The sequence below is a fragment of the Ictalurus punctatus genome, chromosome 14, assembly GCF_001660625.3.
Source record: "Ictalurus punctatus breed USDA103 chromosome 14, Coco_2.0, whole genome shotgun sequence".
Classification (NCBI taxonomy): domain Eukaryota; kingdom Metazoa; phylum Chordata; class Actinopteri; order Siluriformes; family Ictaluridae; genus Ictalurus; species Ictalurus punctatus.
In genome coordinates, this window is record NC_030429.2 from 23,492,586 (window position 1) to 23,516,119 (window position 23,534).

Here is a 23,534-nt window from a genome sequence, read left to right on the forward strand (position 1 = left end):
CAAGTCAGAGGTGACAGTGGCAAGGAAAAAGACACGAGGAAAAAAAAACATGATAGGAACCAGGTAGATGGGAACCCATCCTCTTCTGGATAGTGGGATTGCAGTATAGAAATGCAGAAGAATAAAGGCAAGTGTTAATTGTGTTACGAGAATGTTAAGGACAGGTGTTTATGATTATTGCAGCAGTTCTTAGGTAGAAATGTATAATTTCTAGGTGTAGTTATCTTTGTGGGACCATCCACTGCATTAGAAAGCGAGTCACAAATTAAGCAAGACTTACAAAGAAGTAGAGCATCAGGCTGAATCAGGCAGGTCCAACGGAAGAACAGATCATTATCTATGCACTTCTAGTACAATGGTTTAAACTTCATTGAGCTATTATCTATTTTCTGATTTAGCTGAACCATATCACTGTGTGTCATCATCATAGCAATGGAAAGTAATACAATTTAAATAAACAATTATATAATTATAAAGACATCGGAGGCCAGTCATTGGTCATTTACTACTTTAACCAATATTTTTTCAGGACTGGGACGAGGCTGGGATAAATCCTGACTGAAAGATTTCATGAATGTCTTCATTTCATGACTGTCAGTCTGTATATGGTGTAACCTCAGTGACACCTCAAGCCTCTTTTCTGCTGCCTGCCCCAGCTCTAGATTCTGCAAATGGGAGCAACACCTTCCCGGGTGGAATCGACTCTATCCTGGCTTAAATGGCTAGATTTACTGAAATAAGGTCCAATTATCTGTTTGGTTATCTCATCTAGTCAGTGTTTACCTCTGTTTGTTTCCTGATTACCTACTTTGCCTATCCTTGTTTGTGCCAGTTTGTTGATTGCCTCACATTCTGCCTGTCCCTTGATTTGTTAATTGCCTGGTCCCTTTGGTTTGTTTACTTTTGATGTTTTTTATTTTTTATTTTTATAAAAGCTGAACCTGCTCCTGTGACCATATGTCCTACAGTTTAGTCCTGTTACACTTACTGCCACTCAGGCATGCTTGCCTAACCCAACCAGAGCCATTCAGGCCTTCCCAGTGACTAAGTATGAGACAATGCCCACTGGTACCATTACTGCCACTGTTTCCATATGGTATAGGTCAGCTGCAGGGTCATCAGCCAGGTACCACCGCTCAATAACATTTTGCCCCTTTAACCCCAGAAAGTCTCCTAGTGGCAAAGCAGTGGCATGGACGTCTCCCTGTCACCCCCTGCAACTTGACATCATGTTAGCTGTTACTACCCAAAGACTTCTTTCTCCTCACCCATAGTCAATAGGTGCTTTACTTGGCCTCTTCAGCCAGGTCTTTCAACGCCTTCCACTGGTTTGCTCCAGTTACTCCCATGTCCCTCAGGAGGCAAAGAGTTGATGTTCCAACAAAGCCAAGGCATCCTACTTCTACCGGGTAGATAATGGTTCTCCAGTCAGTCTCCCCACTCTGAGTACTCCAGCCTCTTCATCTTAAAGGCAGCTTCTATTGCTTTTTCCTTCTATTTCTTGGTGAAACTATATCACAGCTGAGACTGAGACTCATGTTGGTGATCTCACTAGGGAACAGGAGATTCCCTGCCAAGATTGACTCTCAATCTCCAGTCCCAGGTGAAAGGAACTATTGTTGGTGGAACTCTCCGCCATGCTGATGTTTCTGCCAGCAATGACTTCCCACGTTAAACAGCTCTCTACTGCCCCTGTGTTACAGCCAAGCTTTTATAGCACTCATCTTCTAAACTTCCTCTCTTTCCTTTCCTGTCCAGCAAGACTTGTCCTTCCTGTCTGGACTCTGCTTATGATGTCTTTGTTCTGCAGCCTGTAAATAGCCAGATCGAATTCAGCATGGGCTTTCCACAGCCCATTTGGACCTGGACATTTTTACCCCACACTGCCCAGTCAGTGGTCTCCCTCAGCTCCAACACCTGGTCTTCTCCTGTTTGTAGCCCATGCTGATGGATTGTAGCAGCAGTTGTAAAATGTTCTTTCCAAAGGGTCGATTTTGGATAGGCATCGCATCAAGCCCAGCCACTTTCGGATGAAAGAGTTGGCTTTCCCATCCATCTTTTTCCCAGCTTGAGTTAGGAAAATGATAAGAAACTGATGATAAGGAAATGTTACCTGGATGGACATGATAAGGAAGTAATAATAAAGGACTGATAAGTAATTGATGAAAGTGTAGCAAGTGATTTAGTGGTTGGCCAAAGAAAGCCTGATCTGAGCATAGCATAGGTGTTTTTTTATTATTTAGAAGTTATGTATGTCAGTGGATTGGTCTATTCTTTATTTTTGGCAATATATACACTATATGGTCAAAAGTATATGGACCCCTGACAATTTCATCCGTTTGTGGGCCTTCCCCTAATTATTGCCGCAAAGTTGAAAGCACATAATTGTCTAGCATGTCTTTGTATGCTGTAGGGTTGAGGTCCATATGAGGCCCAAACCTGTTCCAGCATGGCAATGCCCCTGTGCTCATAGTGAGGTCTAGAAAAGCATATTTTTCCAAGGTTAGAGTGGAAGATCTGCACAGAGCCCTGTTCCCATATGAGGAATAAATCCTTTTTAGTACTCAATTGACTGATAAACATGTTCATGGCCAGGTCTGACCTGTTTCCTCATTATTTCATGACAAATTAAAGAGATAAAAAGTCTTGAAGCGTTGATTCCAAGAGTCGAATTTGCATTTGTGTTGAATTTACATTTGATAGCTGTTCATAGGTACTCTCAGTATGCGTTCCAAAGTGGTGTTGAGGGAAGTGAAGGAAGCTATAATTACACTGAAAAAACAAAACAAACCCATCAGAGAGATAGCAGAATCTTTAGGAGAGGTCAAAACAACAATTTGGAACATTCTTATAAAGAAGGAATGCACTCTCGAGCTCAGCAACACCAAAAGCCCGGAAGGCCACAGATTGCAGAATTCTTTCCTTGTTGAAGAAAAACCCCTTCACAACATCTAACCACAACATCTAAGTCAATAACACTCTGGAGGAGGTAGGCATATCATTGTCAAAGTCTACAATCAAGAGACACCTTCATGAATGCAAATACAGACAGTTTACCTCACAATATAACACTGGTAACACTCAAGAACAGAAAGGCCAGATTAGACTTTGCTTAAAAACTCTCTATAATGCCTGACCTTTTCTGATGTAAGATTAACTTGGACCAGAATGATGAGAAGAGAAGAGTATGAAAGCATACCACATCATCTGTCAAACATGTGGAGGAAGTGTCATGGCATGGGACTGTACGGCTGCCAATGGAACTGGGTCACTGGGATTTATTGATGATGCGACTTTTGATAGAAGTAGCTATACTTTCCGCTCAGATTCAGTCAAATGCTGCAAAACTGATAGAACGGTGCTTCACAGTACATATGGACAGTGAGCCAAAACACACCGTAAAAGCAACCCAAGAGCTTCTTCAGGCAAAGAAATGAAATGTTCTTAAATGTCTGATGACCTCAACCCAATTGAGCATGCTTTTCATTTACTGAAGACAAAAAAGAAGGCAGAAAATCCCACAAACAAACAGCACCTGAAGGCAGCTGCAGGAAAGGCCTGACAAAGCATCTCAATGGAGGAAACTCAACATTTGATGATGTCCATGGATTCCAGACTTGACATGTCATGCGCAGTCATTGACTGAAAATGATTTGCATTAGAGTATTACAAATATTAATAAAAACAAATAAATAAATATTATATTTATGATTATATCATTTTGTCCAGTTACCTTTGAGCCTGTGAAAATTACAGAGCAGGGGCTCTGTAAACAAATGGCTGTAATTCCTAAAGAGTTAAAGCAATATTTTTCTTAAACCCCTTGAATGAACACTGAATGTCTACATTTCAATTCCATATCGGGTGCTTCATTTCAAATCTATTTCAAATCAAAATCACAAAACTGCATCACTGTCCAAATACTTATGGACCCGACTGTATATGTTGGACTTCTGTATTATAAGGTTGTATTTGGTATTTTGGTCGACAGATAGAAGTGATATGGAACGTCTCCTGGGTGAAGCTCCCTCATGAAACTGGTTGTGAATATGCCAAAAAATCTTCATTAGGAACACTGTTAAGAATTTTAAATATTAAATAGGTTTATTTTGTTCAGCACTTGGTTCTTGGGCACTGCATAATGCCGTATGTGTTATTTCAGAGTGGTAATATATTAGAGAAAATGTTAAAGGTTATTAATCTTGCTTTGTGTGTGTGTGTGTGTGTGTGTGTGTGTGTGTGTGTGTGTGTGTGTGTGTGTGTGTGTGTGTGTGTGTGTGTGTGTGTGTGTGTGTGTGTGTGTGTGTGTGTGTGTGTGTGTGTGTGTGTGTGCAGATAGGAACTTTAGCTGTATCTGTTGTGACCATCATATTAGGACTTGGTCTAGGGCTTGGACTTCAGCTGCAAAAGTGCAAGAACAAGTGTAAGTCTTCTTTGTATTTTTTTTTAATATACAGTACTTATGTTTCTTCATATTCCAGCTTTGGAAAGAAGTAAAGGGCCATGTGCAGCCTCAACATTTGAGACTGCATCTTCTTTCTCAATGCCACAGCATCGGCAGTATTGTGTGAAATAATTCCTAAATTATTAGTTTAATAACTACAGCATTTGAAACAGTATAATTATTTTCTCATGTCATGGTTACATTTCAACATAATATCAAGAGCATTGATTTTTTTTTTTTATGTCTTTAATTTATTTATTCATTTTCATATGGTTCATTTACATGTGATTAATTTACATGTGATTCATTTCGTATGATTCATTTACATGTGATTCATTTTCATGAGATTGATATTCATGAGATTCATATTCAAGTGATACATTTTCATGTGATTCATTTACATATGATTCCTTTACATGTGATTCATTTTCATGTGATTCATATTTAAGTGATACATTTTCAATGTGATTCATTTACGTTTGATTCATTTACATGTGATTTATTTACTAATTTGCTTCTCTTTAAATCCAGTTTTAGACTGTGATATTACAAAGGTCCTTCCAGATTATTACTTGCTACACTGTATGAGATAACCCCAGTAAAATTGCCTGAATTCTATAATATAATTTGTTCACCATGTTAGGTTTAAATCCTCTAAAAACAGATTCGCAATTAAATAACATTACATCCTTCAAAGCATTGGCATGTTCTCCAAACTCCCACACCCAAAGTCTCCATAAACAAATGAGACAGCAGTGTATCCTACAAAAACTGAACATTGTCCACAATGTGAAAACAACTCTGAGTGTAAACTGGACTAACCAACAAAATTACCAAGACTGATAAACAGTCTGCACACAATAATAAATATAATGTCCTTACCTTTTAAAGACTTGTAACAAATAATATAATAGCTTCTGGAGCTCCTTTTTAAAAATATCGACCATGTCCTTCCTCAGTGAAGCCAGCAAGTAAAGCCTGAGTGCGGTGAAGTCAGGGGACGTGGATACAGGGGGAGAAGGGGACTCGCTCATGGCACACACACTACGTCTCAGTCGTGTCTGAATGCTACCACGGGTTTTCGAGTTCTTTGCAGACATTTTAACGTACCACAAAGTTAAAAGTGCAAACAAGGAAACAGAGTAGAATAAGTCAAAACATATTGTATGACCGAAAAGAGCAAATTAATTACAATTTTAATCGAAATCAGCAGGAGCCTCCAACTTCGCGTCCTACTTTTTTTTTTTTTTTAAACTTTCATTACATTTCTGACCAGATTTTAAAAAAATAAATAAACAAACAAACAAATAAAAACTGTTAGCCATATTAACTCCAACAGAATGAGAAAACAGACTTGAACATTTAACCTAACTATAAACAGATAAAAATAGATTAAAAAAGTATCATGATATTTAATTAATAAAACAAATATGCAATCATTGGCAAATTGCTGTGGTATGAGCAATAAAACATTTGGGAACATTATTAAAAGGCAACAGGTCAGATCAAACCACTCCTTCATTGATTATTTGGTAACACTTTACGACACTGTTCAACATATGCAGGAACCTAGCAGGAAAGAAACTGAGTAGTTCTTCATTAACATCTAATCTGTTAACTACTGAGAACTTCTAAATAAGTAAGTATCTTACTAGGACTTCACTATTAACTAATCAGTAATTACTGAGTCTTCCATTTCTCCTGCAGAACTATTAGATAACGATATCTCTTTTATAATAGCTACGGATTCATTTTTGATCACATCGCAATTCATTTCCAATTTCCTTCCTTCTGAAGATCTACTATCTATATACCTTACCCTATTCCAATACCTCCATATCTCAAATTGAAATGTATTACACTGTCTGTCTCTGACGAGAAGCACAGGGTAAGGGTATTGTTTATATTCAGCCAGTCTAGGACTAAAGAGACCTCAATGACCGAACAAGTAAAAAGGGTGTAATGTATTGATGAGTAACAAATATTCTCCATGAACATAGTTTAAAAGGGTCATGAATAATATACTTATAAATAACAAAACACTACCGTTATTACTAATTAGTGATGAATGACCATGCTGTTCCAGATCATCATTAACTACTGAGGAACAGCACAGGAACACTTCAGTCATTAGTAATGAGTTTCAATTAGAGTTTCAGTTTAAACTTACTGTATATTTACAGTACAACATCAGTCTTAGGACATACAAGTTTTTAGTATATTATATTTAATTATAAAATGCATATATTATTGCATACATATCCAAAATTGCTATGACGCCCCGACAGCATATTTTATGTAATACAAGTAAATGGCGTTCTAGTATTAATGTTAGTTCCGTTTATTATCATTATTTTTGTTTAACTGTCCCTTGTATTTAGAATATAACTTAGAAATGAATTTGCCGGCCCTGATTTGTACCATTATAACAGCTGTAAGCTGTATAAATCACTTACAATGTCGTTTGCATGTATTTTAACTATATGCATATCATTTGAAACAATAAAGTGAAACATTACTAATGACTGAAGTGTTACTGTGTTGATCCGCAGTAGTTAATGATGATCTGGAACAGTACTGTAAAGTGAAACACATGGAAACTCATGACTAATGACTGAAATGTAATACTCAGTAATTAGTGCTTAAGTGTGTGTGTTAGTTCCGTCCGCGCAGCGGGGCGCATCGGGCAACAAGCATTCGCCAGCGGGCTCGGTCGGCAGCGTCGATTTCCACATCTTCCCACTTGACATCGAGCGCTCGTAGATCTTCCATGAATGTTCGTCGCCATGTATTCTGCGGCCGCCCTACTCTTCTCTTCCCCCGTGGCGGCGTCCAGCGCAGCGCGATCTTTGCGTGGCGGTGGTCAGACATCCGTAGAATGTGTCCTGCAAAGCGCATTCTTCGCTCTACGACCATTTCTGCCAGGCTGCGGGAGTTTGTTCTTCTTAGAATTTCTTCATTTGAAATACGATCACGGTATGATACACCGAGTATTCTTCTCAGGTATCGTTGCTGAAACACATTCAGCTTGTGGATGACTGCCCTCGAGCTCTTCCAAGTTTCAGATGCATAGATGGCGGTTGGGATGATGATGCTATTAAACAGGCGAAGTTTGCTGTTGGTGTGGATAGTTCGCCTAGCCCAAATCGGCTGTAGCTGTTGGAAGACTGCAAATGCTCTGCCGATTCTGCGATTGACATCCACGTTAGTCCCACCATCCGCAGCCACAATGCTGCCAAGGTAGGTGAACTGTTTGACTTCTTCAATCAGCTGGTTGCTCACCGTGATCCGCACCGGCGTCATCCGGCCGACTGCCATGACGTTGGTCTTGTCAGTGCTGATCCATAACCCAACTTTGGCTGCTTCGTGCTCCAGGCTAGTGGTCATCTCCTGTAAGACTTTCCCATTCTGCGCCAATAGCACAATATCGTCGGCGAATTCCAGGTCGGTCAGGCGTCCCTGGCCTGTCCACGGAATTCCAGACGCTGGCTGTGTTAGTGCTCGTCGCATGACGAAGTCCATCATCATGAGGAAAAAGAATGGTGAAAGAATGCAGCCCTGTCTGACTCCGGTCTCGATGGTGAAAAAGGCAGTATGACCTGTGTCCGTCCGGATGCAACAGCTAGAATCCTGATATAAGTTCTGGAAATGGTGATAAACCGCTGTGGAATGCCATATAGCCGTGCGGTGTTCCAAAGCGATTTCCGGTGGACGCTGTCAAACGCCCTCTTAAAGTCTATAAAGTTGACCAAGAGCGGTTTCTGATATTCGTAGCTTTGTTCAATGATGTTTCGAAGAGCAAAGATTTGTTCAGTGCACGACCGACCACTTCTAAACCCGGCCTGTTCGTCCCGTAGAGCCTGATCGACTGCTCGCAGTATCCGTTTGAGGAGGACGAGACAAAATACCTTGCCTGGGACAGACAGAAGGGTGATGCCTCTCCAATTGTTACAGTCTGCGAGATTACCTTTCTTAGGTAATTTGACGATGACACCCTGTCTCCAGTCATTTGGGACACGTTCCATGTGCCAGCAGTCATTGAGCAGCGTAGTGAGCACCCGTACAACTTCATCACCACCCGCTTTCAGCATTTCTGCCGAGATTTGGTCAAGACCAGGTGCTTTGATGACGAATCGCTGCAGCGACCTCAGCATCCATGATGTCGCTCATGTCCACTTCCAGCTCATAGGGAGGAGGAAAGACTGTAAAGTCGTGCGTGGCTACGGGAGCCGGCTGGTTTAGGGTGTTTTTGAAATGTTCCACCCAACGCGCGTCCTGCTCTTCTTTGCTGACTAGCACCCTGCCGGTTGTATCCCTTATCGGCCCAGTGGAACCGCTTCGGGCCCGAGTGAGGTCTCTGACCACACGACACAGAGTCCTGCTGTCAACCTGGTCCGCAGCCAGTTGTGCTTCAGTGCCCTTCCGGTCCAGCCAGTCCTTCTTGTCTGCTCGGCAACTCCTCTTGACCCTGCGGTCGAGTTCTCGGTACGCCTGCAATGCTTCATTTCGCTCCTCTTCGGTCTTTGCTTGATCGCGCTGACGTTTCTTGACCCGTCTTTCATCGAGCAACGACCATGTCCGGTCCTGAATCCACCGTTCTCGCTGCGTTCCACGCCGTCGACCAATCGTTCTCTCTGCCGTCTCGATGGCAGCATCCTTGATCTGTGCCCATTGTTCTTCGATTCTGGCCGAGTTGTCAAGAATCTGGAATCGGTTAGCGAGTTCAATGTGGAAGTGCTCAGCGTTCACGCGGTCCTTCAATTTCTCGGAGGCAAATGACCGAACGGTGTTGTGTCCGGCCACTCTTTTCAATTTTAGTCGGATTGAGGTCACAAGCAAGTGGTGATCAGATCCGACGTCGGCGCCGCGAAAAACCCGTACGTCACGTAAAGCCGAGCGCCACCGTCGATGGATGCATACATAGTCGATTTCATTGTGAGTGGCCCCATCTGGTGACCGCCACGTCTTTTTGTGAATCCGTTTGTGAATGAAATATGTATTCCCGATGCAAAGGTTGTTAAGATTGCATAGGGATAGGAGACGCTCTCCATTATCGCTCGTTACTGCTGCCGATCCATGAGGTCCGATCACGTTTTCCCAGCCCTGACGGTCGCTGCTGAGTTGCGCATTCATGTCACCAAGAAGGATCTTTATGTCATGGTTGGGGACAACCACGATTGTGTCTTGCAGCTGGTCGTAGAAGGCGTCCTTCTCTTCATCATCTGCCTCATTTGTCGGCGCGTAGACTTGAATAACAGTAATTTTAGCATGGCGAGACTGAAATCGGGCGGTAAGGATGCGATCACTGATCAGTTTCCATCCAACGAGTGCCTGTGCCGCGGTTTTGCTCAGGACCATCCCGACGCCGTGCACGTGATGTTCTTTGGCTCCTGAATACAGGACGATCTTCCCGTCGCTTGTCATTTTTCCATTACCCGTCCACCTCATTTCGCTGACACCAAGAATGTCAAGTCGGTAATTGTCGAATTCGTGCAGAAGCTGCTCCAGTCTCCCACACTGGTACAACGTTCGCACGTGCCAGGTTCCAATTCGTGTGATCGTATTGGCGTCGAGTATCCCGTTTTGCATCGGGCGCTGGACGACCTTTCGGCTTTGCTCCAGCACCGTCATCAAGGGAGAAACAGGGTCATCGCGCCGGTATTGTTTAGACCGCTGGTTTTTGCTTGTTGTTTCCGTAGCAAGATAGATTTTACGGGATCAGGGTGCTAGCCTGATGCCCAACCCTCCTCCTTTTTCACCCGGGCTTGGGACCGGCGTCGGCGGAGTTTAGTGCTTAAGACTTACTGGAATTACTGACTAACTCAAGACTCAAGTTAATAATGAACTCCTAATAACATGTTTACTGAGAAACTAACTTGTAGTTTTTAGTAGTTAACAGGAATGAGATAAGTGTTAATAATGAACTACGCATTTGTTCTTATTTAGCTGCTGCAGAGTTACCTATAAGATGTTGAACAGTTTTGTAAAGTGCTACCGGTTATTTTCATTTAACCGCAGGCATGTCGATGATCCTGTGATCTGTTATCTTACATATATTATACATTATTACATTTATTATACATTACATTATGTTATATTATATAATAGTTATATTACACAACTATTACACACGTTTTAGTATTATTACACTACTGGACTATAATAGTGCTCTCTCTCTCTCTCTCTCTCAGTGCCAGATACATGTCGGAACCGCTGTTATACGCCGTATGATTATGAGACTCCAGGCTGTCGATGTGATGAGCAGTGTGTGAACAGTAACAGCTGCTGTTATGATTTTGCAGACATCTGCCTCCAGCCGAGTAAGTCATGGCTGTGTGTTTCCTCTCCAGAGTTCATTCAGAATTTCACTAGGAACAAAAAATACATTGAGTAACACCGGGCAAGTCAGCACACAATCCTTCAAAACATCTGCAACCGCAGGCATTATTCCTCACAATCTCAGTGATTGACAGCTTTAATTAATATTCATTTTATGTCAAAGACATCATTACTGTAAAACGATCAATTTAATACAGTTACAGGTGTTGACTCAAAGGTTCAATTTTGTGTATTGTTACTGTGATATATTAATGTGTGCTAATACTGAACAGCTGTTAAATGCAAGAAACACATGCCTTGTCTGTGTGTGTGTGTGCATGTGTGTAGTTGAGAGCTGGGAGTGTACAGCATTGCGTTGTGGGGAAAAGCGTGTCTCTGGTAGTAAGTGTCACTGCTCTTCTGACTGTGTGAGTGCTGGAGACTGCTGTACGAACTATGGCATTGTTTGCAATGGTGAGACCACACACACACACACACACACACACACACACACACACAGGACTAATCAGGCACACTTAAACTAATGCACAGAATTAGACTATTTTTCATGTCCTGGTACACAGCTTGACACAAACACAAAAATGATTATGAAATAAATGATGAATTATTGGGCACGTCTATTAACTCATAACTCACTGAGCACACTCATACACAGTCATAGCTAATCAGTCCCTCACTCATCTACACCCACCATTATTATTATTATTATCATTATTATTATTATGTTTTTTTCTTTCAGGAATGACACCATGGGTGCAGGATCAGTGTGTGAGCATGAGCAGCCCTAAGTGTCCTGCTAAGTAACTTTCACGTTAACATTATATGCTCCTATTGCATTTGCGTTTAAATTGCTATTCCGAGTAAACAATACCTTTAATATACAGTGTAAAGATGACCAATCTGAGTGTGCAGAGCAGTATCAGTGAGAATGTTCATTAAAACTGAAAGCAATGTGCATTGGATTTTGAATTGCACCTTGACTCAAGAGCAAAGTGTAAAGGACGCGCTCGTAAAGAACAGTCTGCAGTCTGCTTTGCTTTGATTGCCACCATTAATCATGAAATACATCCAGATTGCTGTCATTATGCATACTGCACATAACACGATGAGTATGAGTAAATGAGCCCAAAGTATGAGATTGTAGCAGTATCAATGCATCCCTAACTGGTCCGTGCTCTCTCGCTCTTGTTCAGTTATAAGAGGCAGCCTCTGCTGCTCATCTCTCTCGATGGATTAAGAGCGGAGTATCAGCAGACATGGCACTCCCTCATTCCAGTCTTGGACAAGCTACGTAAGTGCTCGCATTGTCTCTCACACTTATGAGCTGGGTGTAGCACAGAGAAAACTCGTGTACTAGTGTAGAGTATCATGACGCATCTGCTCGTCTCAACACGCTATGAATTATACATCTGTGTTTGTTCTTTAGGAAAATGTGGAACGTCCTCAGCATTTATGCAGCCTGTATTTCCAAGTAAAACCTTCCCGAACCACTACTCCATTGTTACGGTCAGTAGACGTGCATGTATTTACGTTCCTGTAAATCCTTTTTATCAGTAGTGCTTGGTGAGATGACACTGCCGGGGGAAATAACATTACACATTTCTATTTAGTCTTGGGGCTTTTAATATTGTTAGAAATCGGCTGGTAGAAATGTATTGTTTATCTTTTTGAACGGTGGTAATGAGCGGCGGTGAAGAATTTGATTCATTACTAACCGGATATATCCAGGACAGAACCAAGAATGAGTGGTCTCCTGGAAACCAATAAAAGTTTTAAATTCAGATAATGAAGTGCCTAAGGGAAACACTAAGCCAATTGACTTGCTGCAATTAGACAGCTGTGTGAGTGTGGTTCCTAGTAACTTTTTGCCATGTGCGTCATGAGTCACTGCTTCCAGTTGTAGAAAGACTCAGTTACTTTCAATGACTGTATACACTTTAGACCCATCATCTCGCCCAAAATATATCCCATTGAATTTTTTAACAATGCAAGTGTCTTTACAGGCTTTAAGCAGGTCACAGGTGTCAGACTCCCTATGATGGAAATAACCTAGAAAAATGACCAAGAAACCAAAGGCCTTGTAGGCCTCGGCATAGCAGGAATAGGAGCTTGTAGGATTCAGAGTGGCAGCAGTAGCAGCTTACAGAACCCAAGGTGACAAGAAGAGGTACACTGTAGACCTCAGGATGGCAGGAGTAGCACCTTGTAGACCTCAAGGTGGCAGGAATAGGAGCTTGTAGGAGTTCACGGATTGTAGGTGGCATGAGTAGGAAACCAAAGATAACAAATTACAAAGAAATCATTTAGAAGAGAATGCCTAACACTTACTAATTCAGGCAGTTATCCTATTGGCCAATCATGTGCCAGCGGCACAATGCATAAAATCATGCAGATACATGTCAAAAGCTTTAGTTAGTGTTCACATGAAACACCAGAAGGAGGAAAGAGTGATCTCACTAATTTTGATTGTGGCATGGTTTTTTTTGGTGTTGTTTTTTGGCAGGAATATGAGCTTGTAGACATCAGGGTAGCAGGGGCAGGAGCTTGTAGTATTCGGGGTGGTAGCATAAATAGACCTCAAGATGGCAGTAATAGCAGCTTGTAAGATTCAGATTGGCAGCACGAACAGTTTAGAAACCTCAGCATGGCAGGAGTAGTTCTTTTGTATACCTCAAGATGGCAGGAGTAGGAGTTTGAAAGCTTTAGGATGACAGGAGTAGGAGCTTATAGGGCTCAGAATTATATGAGCATCAGGTTCTAGATTTCAATATTAAAGTTAAGACTACAGTAAACTTATGATTTAAAGCTATGATGTAGCTAAGGTAAACATTCTCTTTTTCTCTGTAGGGTCTTTACACGGAGTCTCACGGTTTAGTGGATAACAACATGTATGACCCTGTATTTAATGCCTCATTCAGTCTATCTAATGCAGAGAAGAACAAAGCCAGATGGTACCTCGGCCAACCGGTAAGCATCCACACCCACATACACAGTTCATAGCTGTCACAAATCAAGGATGGGCTCGGAAGCAATTGCAGTATAACACATTTATTTAAACAATCAAAGAACAAAACTAAGACAACTAGGCAAAATACTGTGGCATGAAACAAAACACGGGAACACGAAAGTCTAAGACAACGAAAGACAGTGAATCAGTGCAGACAATGGCTATATATACACCCCACCTCGTGGGGCTCAGGTTCAAGCTCTGAGGTCACCCTGTCGGTCCCGGGTTGGGTCTCTGTACTGAACACAAACTCCCCCTTGTACCTGGACTCCTCCTCCTGTTGGCGTGGCATGGCGTAGTCCTGCATGAACATAGGCGGTAAGTTGAAGCCCAGGTAATTCCTGGCGTCCTGCTGCTTTCGTAGCACAGCTTGGTAATCGTCCGACTGTTGGCGCAACGTGGCAAAGTACTCCACTAACATTGGTGGCATCCTGACGCCCCAGTTATCCATCTTGGTGATCTGCTGCTTCTGATTGTTGGTCTTTCGTTCTGTCACAAATCAAGGATGGGCTCGGAAGTAATTGCAGTATATAACATTTATTTAAACAATCAAAGAACAAAACTAAGACAACTAGGCAAAATACTGTGGCATGAAACAAAACACGGGAACACGAACGTCTAAGACAACAAAAGACAGTGAATCAGTGCAGACAATAGCTATATATACACGAGTGCTCATTAACCAAAACATGAATCAGGTGCAGGTGGTCATGTGACATGTAGTGCAGTGCAGTGGCTGATGGGAAGTGGAGTCCAGAGCTTCCTGATATGTGACAATAGCACGGCATGCATTTTTGCTAACTTTACTTGAACCCTGCATCACGACACACACAAATGTGTTGTCATGACAGCTGAAGTCCAGTAATATAACAGTGTTAGGTTACCATTAATTACGTCACATGGAGTTAATGACAAAATCCTGTAACCTTTCAGTGTTTCTTAATGGAAATGCATCAAGCCAAAATAAACTATTATATGATTTGTGTATTGAGTATATGAGTATTTACTTACATCAAATTCAGTCTGTTAGCTCATTACAGTGGAACAGCTATGAATCAGAATGCAGCTAAAACTCAACTTTTGGCTTAACTCTGAGCTGATAAATAAAAAGGACACATGGTTTAGTGGATATGGTTCATAAATTATAATAGTTTATTGGTTTATTTGCAGCATTGTAGGCCCAGAATCTGAATTCTGTCAAAAAGAAAATTAAATGGGGCTGAATACTGTTGAGCCATATTTGGCCATGAGTACACTGAACACTGATATATATATATATATATATTTTTTAGTTTTAATTTATTTATACATTTTCATATAATTCATTTTCATGTGATTTATTTTCATGTGATTCATCCCCCCGATATCAAGAGTTTAATGTAGTCTCCTGCTTCCTCCGCTGAAATAAAGTCCTTCTGGACACCGTTATATGTAATGCGAAGCCGAGCTGGGTGAAGTATTCCATAGCGAGCTCCCTCAATACCACGAAGTTGACGCAGAACCTCGTTAAATGTGGCCCGGGCCTGGTCTGTCTTGGCTGTGGAGTCAGGGAAAACAGAGATGGTCCAGCATCTCAAGCCTGAGTGCGGTGAAGTCAGGGTCCCTGCTCGGGGGCGCGGATTCAGGGGGAGAAGGATACTCGCTCACGGCGCACACACTAGGTCTCAGCCGTGTCTGAATGCTACCACGGGTTTTCGTGTTCTTTCCAGACATCTTAACGTGCCACAAAGTTAAAAGTGCAAACAAGGAAACAGAGTAGAATAAGTCAAAATATATTATATGACCAAAAAGCGCTAATTAATTACAATTTTAATCGAAATCAGCAGGAGCCTCCAACATCGCATCTTACTCCATCGAACACCGAATTCCCTACGGGAAGCGTTGATACACTGATAAATAATGGATATAAAAAGTTTACACACCCCTGTTAAAATGGCAGGTTTTTGTGATTAATAAAAAAGAAGAGAAGATAAATCATGTCAGAAGATTTTCCAAGCTCAATGTGAAAGCACATCACCAAAAGAACACTATCCCCATGTTGAAGCATGGTGGTGGCAGCATCATGCTTTAGGGCTGCTTTTCTTCAGCCAGAAGCAGAGCTTTTACTTGATCAGGACTCCTTTTGGATGAATTACTGCGTGAACGCGGCGTGGCATGGAGGCGATCAGCCTGAGGCACTGCTGAGGTGTTCTGGAAGCCCAGGTTGCTGTGATAGAGCCTTCAGCTCGTCTGTATTGTTGGGTCTGGTGTCTCTCATAGATTCTCTATAGGGTTCAGGTCAGGCGAGTCGGCTGGTCAATCAAGCACAGTAATACCACGGTCAGTAAACCAGTTACTAGAAGTTTTGGCACTGTGGGCAGGTGCAGAGTCCTGCTGGAAAAGGAAATCAGCATCTCCATAAAACTCGTCAGCAGATGGAAGCATGAAGTGCTCTAAAATCTCCTGGTAGACGTTGTATCGACTCTCGATTTGAGAAAACACAGTGGACCAACACCAGCAGATGACATGGCACCTCAAATCATCACTGACTGTGGAAACTTCACACTGGACTTCAGGCAACTCGGATTCTGTTCCTCTCCACTCGTCCTCCAGATTCTGGGACCTTGATTTCCAAATGAAACGCAACATTTACTTTCATCTTCCCCGTGATTGTGGTTGTGTGTACTGAACCAGACTGAGAGATTAAAGCCTCAGGAAACCTTCACAGGTGTTTTGAGTTAGTTCACTGATTAGAGTCTTCTCAGCTCGACATTTCTGTATTATAAATTCTTCATTCGAATACTTTGAGATACTGGATTTTTGATTTCCATGAGCTGTAAGCCGTAACCATCGAGATTAAAACAAAAAAAATGGCTTGAAATATTTCGCTTTATATCTAATGAATTCAGAATTCCATTCGAATGAACGAAAGTTCCACTTTTTGAATTAAATTATGGGGGGGAAAATATGAACTTTTCCATGATATTTTCCATGATATTTTCATTTTTTTTTTAGATGCACCTGTAAATACCAGGCGATTTTAGTGCAGACCCTTCAGGTTTCCGCCAGTAAGATGAAAATGAAAAGGAATTTCACCTTTCAGCATGACAATGACCTGTCATACATCATACATCCATGACAGGAATGGCTTTTAACCAAAAGAAGATCAATCCTTTTGAATGAGCTAGCCTGAGCCCAGACCTGAATCCACCGAAAACTCTGTGGGGTCAGGAGATGCCCTCACAATCTGATGGATCTGGAATGTTTTTGCAAGAAAGAGAAAATATTGCTAAGTCAAGATGTGCAGCGCTGATAGACTCTTCCTCAAAAAGAGTGAATGGTGTAATAAAATCAAATGGTGCTTCAGTATTAGTTTAGGGGTGTTCACACTTATGCAACTAGGTTATTCTAGCTTTTATATATGTTTCCTTTTTTCCCCTAAAATGTTTATGATTGTTTTTCACTTTTTTTTAAATAAGTTTTTTATACGTTTCACAATCTTCTGCATCCTGGTTCATAGCACTGCCTAAACATTTATCTCACAACATACTATACACCTGTCATAATTAATATAATGTCATACAATAATAGAATCGTAAGGTCAATAATGAACATGTTTAAAAAAAAAAAAAAAAAATGATTGTATTGAATCGTGTCATAGTATGTCACATTAAACTGAACATTTGGGGTGTGAACTTTCCTTTTTGTCTCACTATCACCATGTCTGTCTCTCAGATCTGGCTCACGGTGATGGATCAGGGTCTGCGAGCAGGGACCTACTTCTGGCCGGGATCAGATGTGCAAATAAATGGAACTTTCCCAAATATATATGAGAACTATAATGGGTACAGTACACATATATGTCCAGTGAATCCTATACAATGAAGTACAGCAAGCCAGGTTTATTTCTAACCTTTTTGTATGAATAGCATTGTTGAATAGCTTTTTATTATTATTTAAGCTGATAGATTTGTGTGTGTGTGTGTGTGTGTGTGTGTGTGTGTGTGTGTGTGTGTGCTACAGAACAGTCCCCTTTGAGCAGAGAGTTCTCACCGTATTGAAGTGGTTACAGTTGCCTGATGATCAGCGGTAAGTCATCATTGCTGAGATCCATTACATATTCACTGCACTATCCTTTACCATATCACATATGTTCTGAATCAGTAAGCCTACATAACAGTGTTTCCCCATCACACAGGGTTCCATCTTGAACCCATTTGGATGACTGACAGTCATTAGCTTCTTAAAGTCGTTCTAGTCAGAACCCTGTGTGATAAGGAACCATTAGGTAGTAAGGTTCTGCACAGAAACGCAGAAGAGCCCTTACTGATACTGTGTACAACCCTGCAACATAATGTTTCTCTATAACCCAGGATTCCATCTACGGGAACAACCCCTTTGGATTATTTATCGTCCTTAACATCTTAACAGGGCTCTACTTAGAACCCTGTGGGAAAGAGAATCATTGTAGGGTTCTGCACAGAGGACGTCAGTAGTCTGCAGGTCTGTAGTTTATCCCTCTTATGGCAGTCCTAAATATTCTGTGGAGAACCTTACATAATGTTCCCCTTTCACATAAGGTTTTACCTGGAACCCTGTTAAGAAGCTAAGGACTCTACGTAATCTAAAGCGCCCCATGGAAAACATTTTTCTGAAAGTGTTTCTGGGATTAAAAAAGTTCCACAAAAGATTCCTACGCTACTTTACACACTCTAGGATTATTCTAGAGTTTTCCATTGGTTTTAGCTTCATAAATGGGTTCTACGTGTTCTGCGACAGGGATGCACTCTGTTATAGGGTTCTGCATGAAACCTTAACCTGGTCCTTTGGTTCTGTTAATGTTTCTGTTTCGGGTGTTTAATTTTAAGTGTGTAATAAAGGGGTTCAGTGCCTCATTTCATTGTGCAATATGAAGAATGAAAAAAAGTACTGAATGATCATTTATATTCAGAAAAAAAAACAAAAAAAAAAAACTTCCACCTAATGCAAACATTAATAATGGGAAATCATTCATTTCACTTTTTTGTTGGCATTAAAAAAACTCTGTAAAGAAAAATCCATCGTGATGTTTGATGATGATGATGATGATGATGATGATGATGATGATGATGATGATGAGTTTTCCCACTGCACACCCACCTGGTTCCCCAGGTTGTGGTTTAGGTTTTGAGTGGTTACTGGTTGTGTGATAAATGAAATGTTTGATGATTTTCTTCACAGTCCTGATTTCTACACTCTGTATCTGGAGGAGCCGGATAAATCAGGACACAACTTTGGACCTGTCAGTGGAGGGGTGAGAATCACACACACACACACACACACACACACATACACACTTTTTACAGAGGAGCATTAAGAGTTTGTTAGTGTTAGTTAGCGTTATTAGATGCTTCAATAAGTAAGGTACCATAAAGCAGGAGAATATCAACTAATATAGTACTGCAAACATGGCAGTAAGAGGTGTGACAGATGGAAGACAAAAACTGACAAAAAAGCAGAAAGAAAGGGAAAAAATGACAAAAAGTTATGTAAATATGATAACTCAGATAGAAATACTGATCATAATACCAAAGTAGTAGCAGTATCATCAATAATAATCAATAATAATCATTTGGTCTCCGGTTTCCTCCCCCAGTCCAGAGACATGCATGGTAGGTTGATTGGCATGTCTAAAGTGTCCGTAGTGTATGAATGTGTATGTGATTGTGCCCTGTGATGGACTGGCACCCTGTCCAGGGTGTACCCCGCCTTGTGCCCCATGCTCCCTGGGATAGACTCCAGGTTCCCCCGCGACCCTGAAAAGGATAAAGCGGTATAGAAGATGGATGGATGCATGGATAATAATCATTTGGTGTGTGTGTGTGTGTGTGTGTGTGTGTGTGTGTGTGTGTGTGTGTTTAATGTAGTGTGTGCATGATTCCACACAGTACTTTGTCCTAAGATAAGATTGAAAAATGTATTAATTGAGTGTAAAAGTAGTTCCTGCAATAGACCCGCAATGAAAATATGCAATTATGTAATAAAAATTCTAAAGTACAGCCGATCCACTGCAGCATAGAATGTCTTCAGTAAAATCCCTTTGTCTGGAGAATTAAATAAGCATTCGACAAATAGAAGTTTAGCATAAAATGTTAATCGAGTGAATTCGGCGTGAACAGGTCTATAAAACTTACTATGAACACTTTTCAGTAAACGTGTTTTTCCCACATACTACAGATTAGGTTCAAATGAAAAAAATTAAAAATAAAATACAGTATATCCTTCACGCCATTTCATTAATCTAAATGTAAAACCGTCTCTCTGAAGTCTCAATTTGCTTTGCTCCATCTTTCCTTTAGTTGATCAGTGCGATCCAAGGAGTGGACAAAGTGATCGGACAGTTGATGAACGGACTCAAACAGCTCGACCTTCACGAGTGCATCAACATCATCATTGTAGCTGATCACGGTGAGTTCGCAGAGTGTCTCTGTTAGGCAGCCGAATGCGTTTTCATTTTATTTTTTATTTTACAGGACTGTACTGAGTCAAGTACAACATTGAATTATGTAGAGGGAGTGATTTAATAAGTACATTATGAAATCTCGCAAGCATGTTATGTAGCAGTAACATGGCTGATTCAGAATGCCAGGGACCTGGGGGGGGGTTAATGTAATGCAATTCAATCATGTGGAACGGATCTATACATCTGAATGAAGTAAATTCAAGGAGCCTTTGTTTCAGTGTGTATAACTGCAGTGTAATTTGGGGCTTGATTAAATAATAACATTAGATTTAAAAAAAAAAAAAAAAAAAAAACACACACGTTGAAAATGCCACTGATTTAATAAAAAAAATAAATAAAATGTGTCACTTTACTTAGAGCTGACATAAAAACCATTTTTATAGCTGACATAAAAACAATTAATATCTCTGTTAAAAATCTATGCCGAGTAGTACTAGTACTCATGTTGGTGTTGGAGATTGTACGTTTAATACCACCGTACGTTTACCACTGTAAATTTTACACCAATTATAATGCATTCAGTTAACCATTTATTAACGCATAATAAATATGACTATAAACTCTAATGCCTTTTCATATCTAGAATAATAATAACAAGGTGTAACATTATAACATTAGGAATGTATACATGGGTCATTATACATATGGCCTTCATGGAAATTGTTACTGAATGATCCCATAACCAGCTCTGGCTGGTTGTAATATCAAATGGGAGGTTAACGTTTCCATGACTTATCAGTAACATGTCATTACTATTGCAAAACCATAAGGGTTGAAGCTTGTACTATGTGATCTCATCGCATATGGTAGACACTACTATGCTGTCCTGTTTTTTTTTTTTTATATATAACTATTTAAATATTATGGCAGTGGACTGGGGGGAAATTGTGTCATCATTGAGCGGGATTCTCTCAGACATTACGACATTCATTAAGAGTGTATGTACTCATTCCCACTGCTAACCGCTGAGCATGACCACATAGTGTTTGGCCATCTGTTTAATAAGTTTAATCATGAGGGTTTCCCCTTTGACTGACTGACTAGACGTAATCACCGCTGAGTAATATATTAGCCACCAAATCAAGAGACTTTAACACTGTACTTTACTAGCAGCGAGACTTCCAATAAACAAATCTGAGAAATTTTGTTCGCATACCATTTGCATTACAGTTATTGGGATACAGTGCAGATTATCCCAATGGCAACAGGTGAAATTATTCAAGGTTTATATTTTCATAAATTTCATATGTGGACCTTTAATTTTGAGATTTAAAAATGGGTAATGTCCAAGCTGCAAATCTGCTCGGGCACAGATATTTTGGTGGGCCTAGGGTAGAGCCTTGTGGAACGCCATCATTCTATTTGTTTTAGGTCATAGAATTACCATTTACACTTATAAAGTGGTGCCGGTCAGCCAGAGAAGATATAAATCATCCAGGTTCTTCTGTTCGGTGTTCAATAACTACTTTTTGGAAGACTGAGGCATGTCATAACATAAGATATTACATTTACATTTATTCAACTGGCAGATACGTTTATCCAGAGGCACAAGTGAGACAGAATTCAATCCAAATCCTGAGCTACCACTTTTTATGTCTTTTTTTTTAACAACTAATTCAACATATTAGAAACTCATCATATGAAATCCTGTTAAGAGTTTGCCAAAACGCATGTCTCTTAGTCTGACGAGAACCAAGCAGAAAGCCAACACTGAGAACACCATCCCCACAGTGAAGCATGGTGGCGGCGGCATCAAGGTTGTGTAGCAGAAATGGAAACCGGCACGGGCTTGGAAACTGTATTTAGGGCACCGTGGATATAGCCAAATACTTGGAAATCCATGAAGGCAAGCTGTTCCAGTTTGCAAATGAATTGTGTATTGAATGTTATTTATAATTTTAGAATTTAGAATGGTTACATAAAACTAGCAGATTTTGTCCAGTAGTGCGATTCAAACCAGCTCACCCTAATGAGAAAATGAGAGGAATTCATATTTGATCGTAAATATACTGGTGACCGGATTCCTGTAACACTCCCATCAAACAGGCTTACAGATACCTTGGTGCTCATATTAACAATACATTCACATGGAAAGTCCAAGTTGAAAGTGTTTGCTCCAGACTTCAACGATGATGATATTTTTACGGAGACGTTTTTTGTTTTTGTTAATCAAAAAACAATTATGATATTTTACTGAAAACTAGTTTAGCTTGAAGTCGCCATTATGCTGATTAGCATTTCCTTTAGTTGTGCGCTCGACCCTTGACTTTTATTAAATTTCTTGTAATTACTTTTATTTCTTTTAATATATTTGTAAACAGTTGTATGTTTGTGGCCAGATGGGTTTGAGTGGATTTGAATGCATTGCCGCTGTGATGAATGCAAGGAAATTTTCCCAAAACGAACAAATTACCACATGCAGTTTTACACTTGGGTCTCCTTTAGTGAACAGTGGACTAGTTCAACAAACAGACTTCATGTTCAAACTATAATGAACTTCCTTTTACTTTCACGCTATCCGTCGTTACCCGGATGAGGACGGGTTCCCTTCTGAGTCCGGTTCCTCTCAATGTTTCTTCCTCGTATCGTCTCAGGGGGTTTTTCCTCACCACCGTCACCACCGGCTCACTCAATACGGATAAATTCACACGCTTAAAATCTCCATCCTGTGTTTATATGTTTCTGTAAAGCTGCTTTGAAACAATGTCTATTGTTAAAAGCGCTACACAAATAAAACTGAATTGAATTGAACCAAAAATTCAACTAATCTCATTTCATCTCTCATCCGTCTGTGTCAGGTTTTCCTTTTATCCTAATAAATTCAGAAAAGTCTATCAAGAGTGAAAATTTGATATGGATTGTGTGTGTGTGTGTGTGTGTGGGTGTGTGTGTGTGTAGGAATGGCAGAAACAAGCTGTGACAGAAAGGAGGTTCTAGAGAATTTCATAGGTGACGTCTCGCATCTGTATGTGAACCAGGGACCTTTTGGTCGAATCAGAGCAGTGAACGAAGCGGTGAGCTGTGAGTACACACACACACACACACACACACACACATACACACACACACACACACACACACACACACACACACACACACACACACACACACACACACATACACACACACACACACACACACACACACACACACACATTCACACGCATACACACATACACACACACACACACACACACACACACACACACATACACACACACACACACACACACACACACACAGAAACACACATTCACACGCAT

The 23,534-nt window shown here is 40.6% G+C and overlaps 1 protein-coding gene across 2 annotated transcripts in view; it reads left to right on the forward strand.

The window, feature by feature from the left end:
* The window catches only part of LOC108274609 (venom phosphodiesterase 1), a 55,621-nt gene that overhangs the window by 5,458 nt on the left and 26,629 nt on the right, over positions 1 to 23,534 (forward strand). For both annotated transcript variants that reach the window (XM_053686017.1, XM_053686016.1), the window contains exons 2-13: positions 4,336 to 4,423; positions 10,636 to 10,764; positions 11,111 to 11,236; positions 11,523 to 11,583; positions 11,977 to 12,074; positions 12,210 to 12,289; positions 13,631 to 13,750; positions 17,505 to 17,614; positions 17,793 to 17,858; positions 18,990 to 19,062; positions 20,108 to 20,216; positions 23,170 to 23,292. In XM_053686017.1, the coding sequence (XP_053541992.1) occupies positions 4,336 to 4,423; positions 10,636 to 10,764; positions 11,111 to 11,236; positions 11,523 to 11,583; positions 11,977 to 12,074; positions 12,210 to 12,289; positions 13,631 to 13,750; positions 17,505 to 17,614; positions 17,793 to 17,858; positions 18,990 to 19,062; positions 20,108 to 20,216; positions 23,170 to 23,292 (1,183 nt within the window). The remainder of the gene's footprint in view (positions 1 to 4,335; positions 4,424 to 10,635; positions 10,765 to 11,110; positions 11,237 to 11,522; positions 11,584 to 11,976; positions 12,075 to 12,209; positions 12,290 to 13,630; positions 13,751 to 17,504; positions 17,615 to 17,792; positions 17,859 to 18,989; positions 19,063 to 20,107; positions 20,217 to 23,169; positions 23,293 to 23,534) is intronic.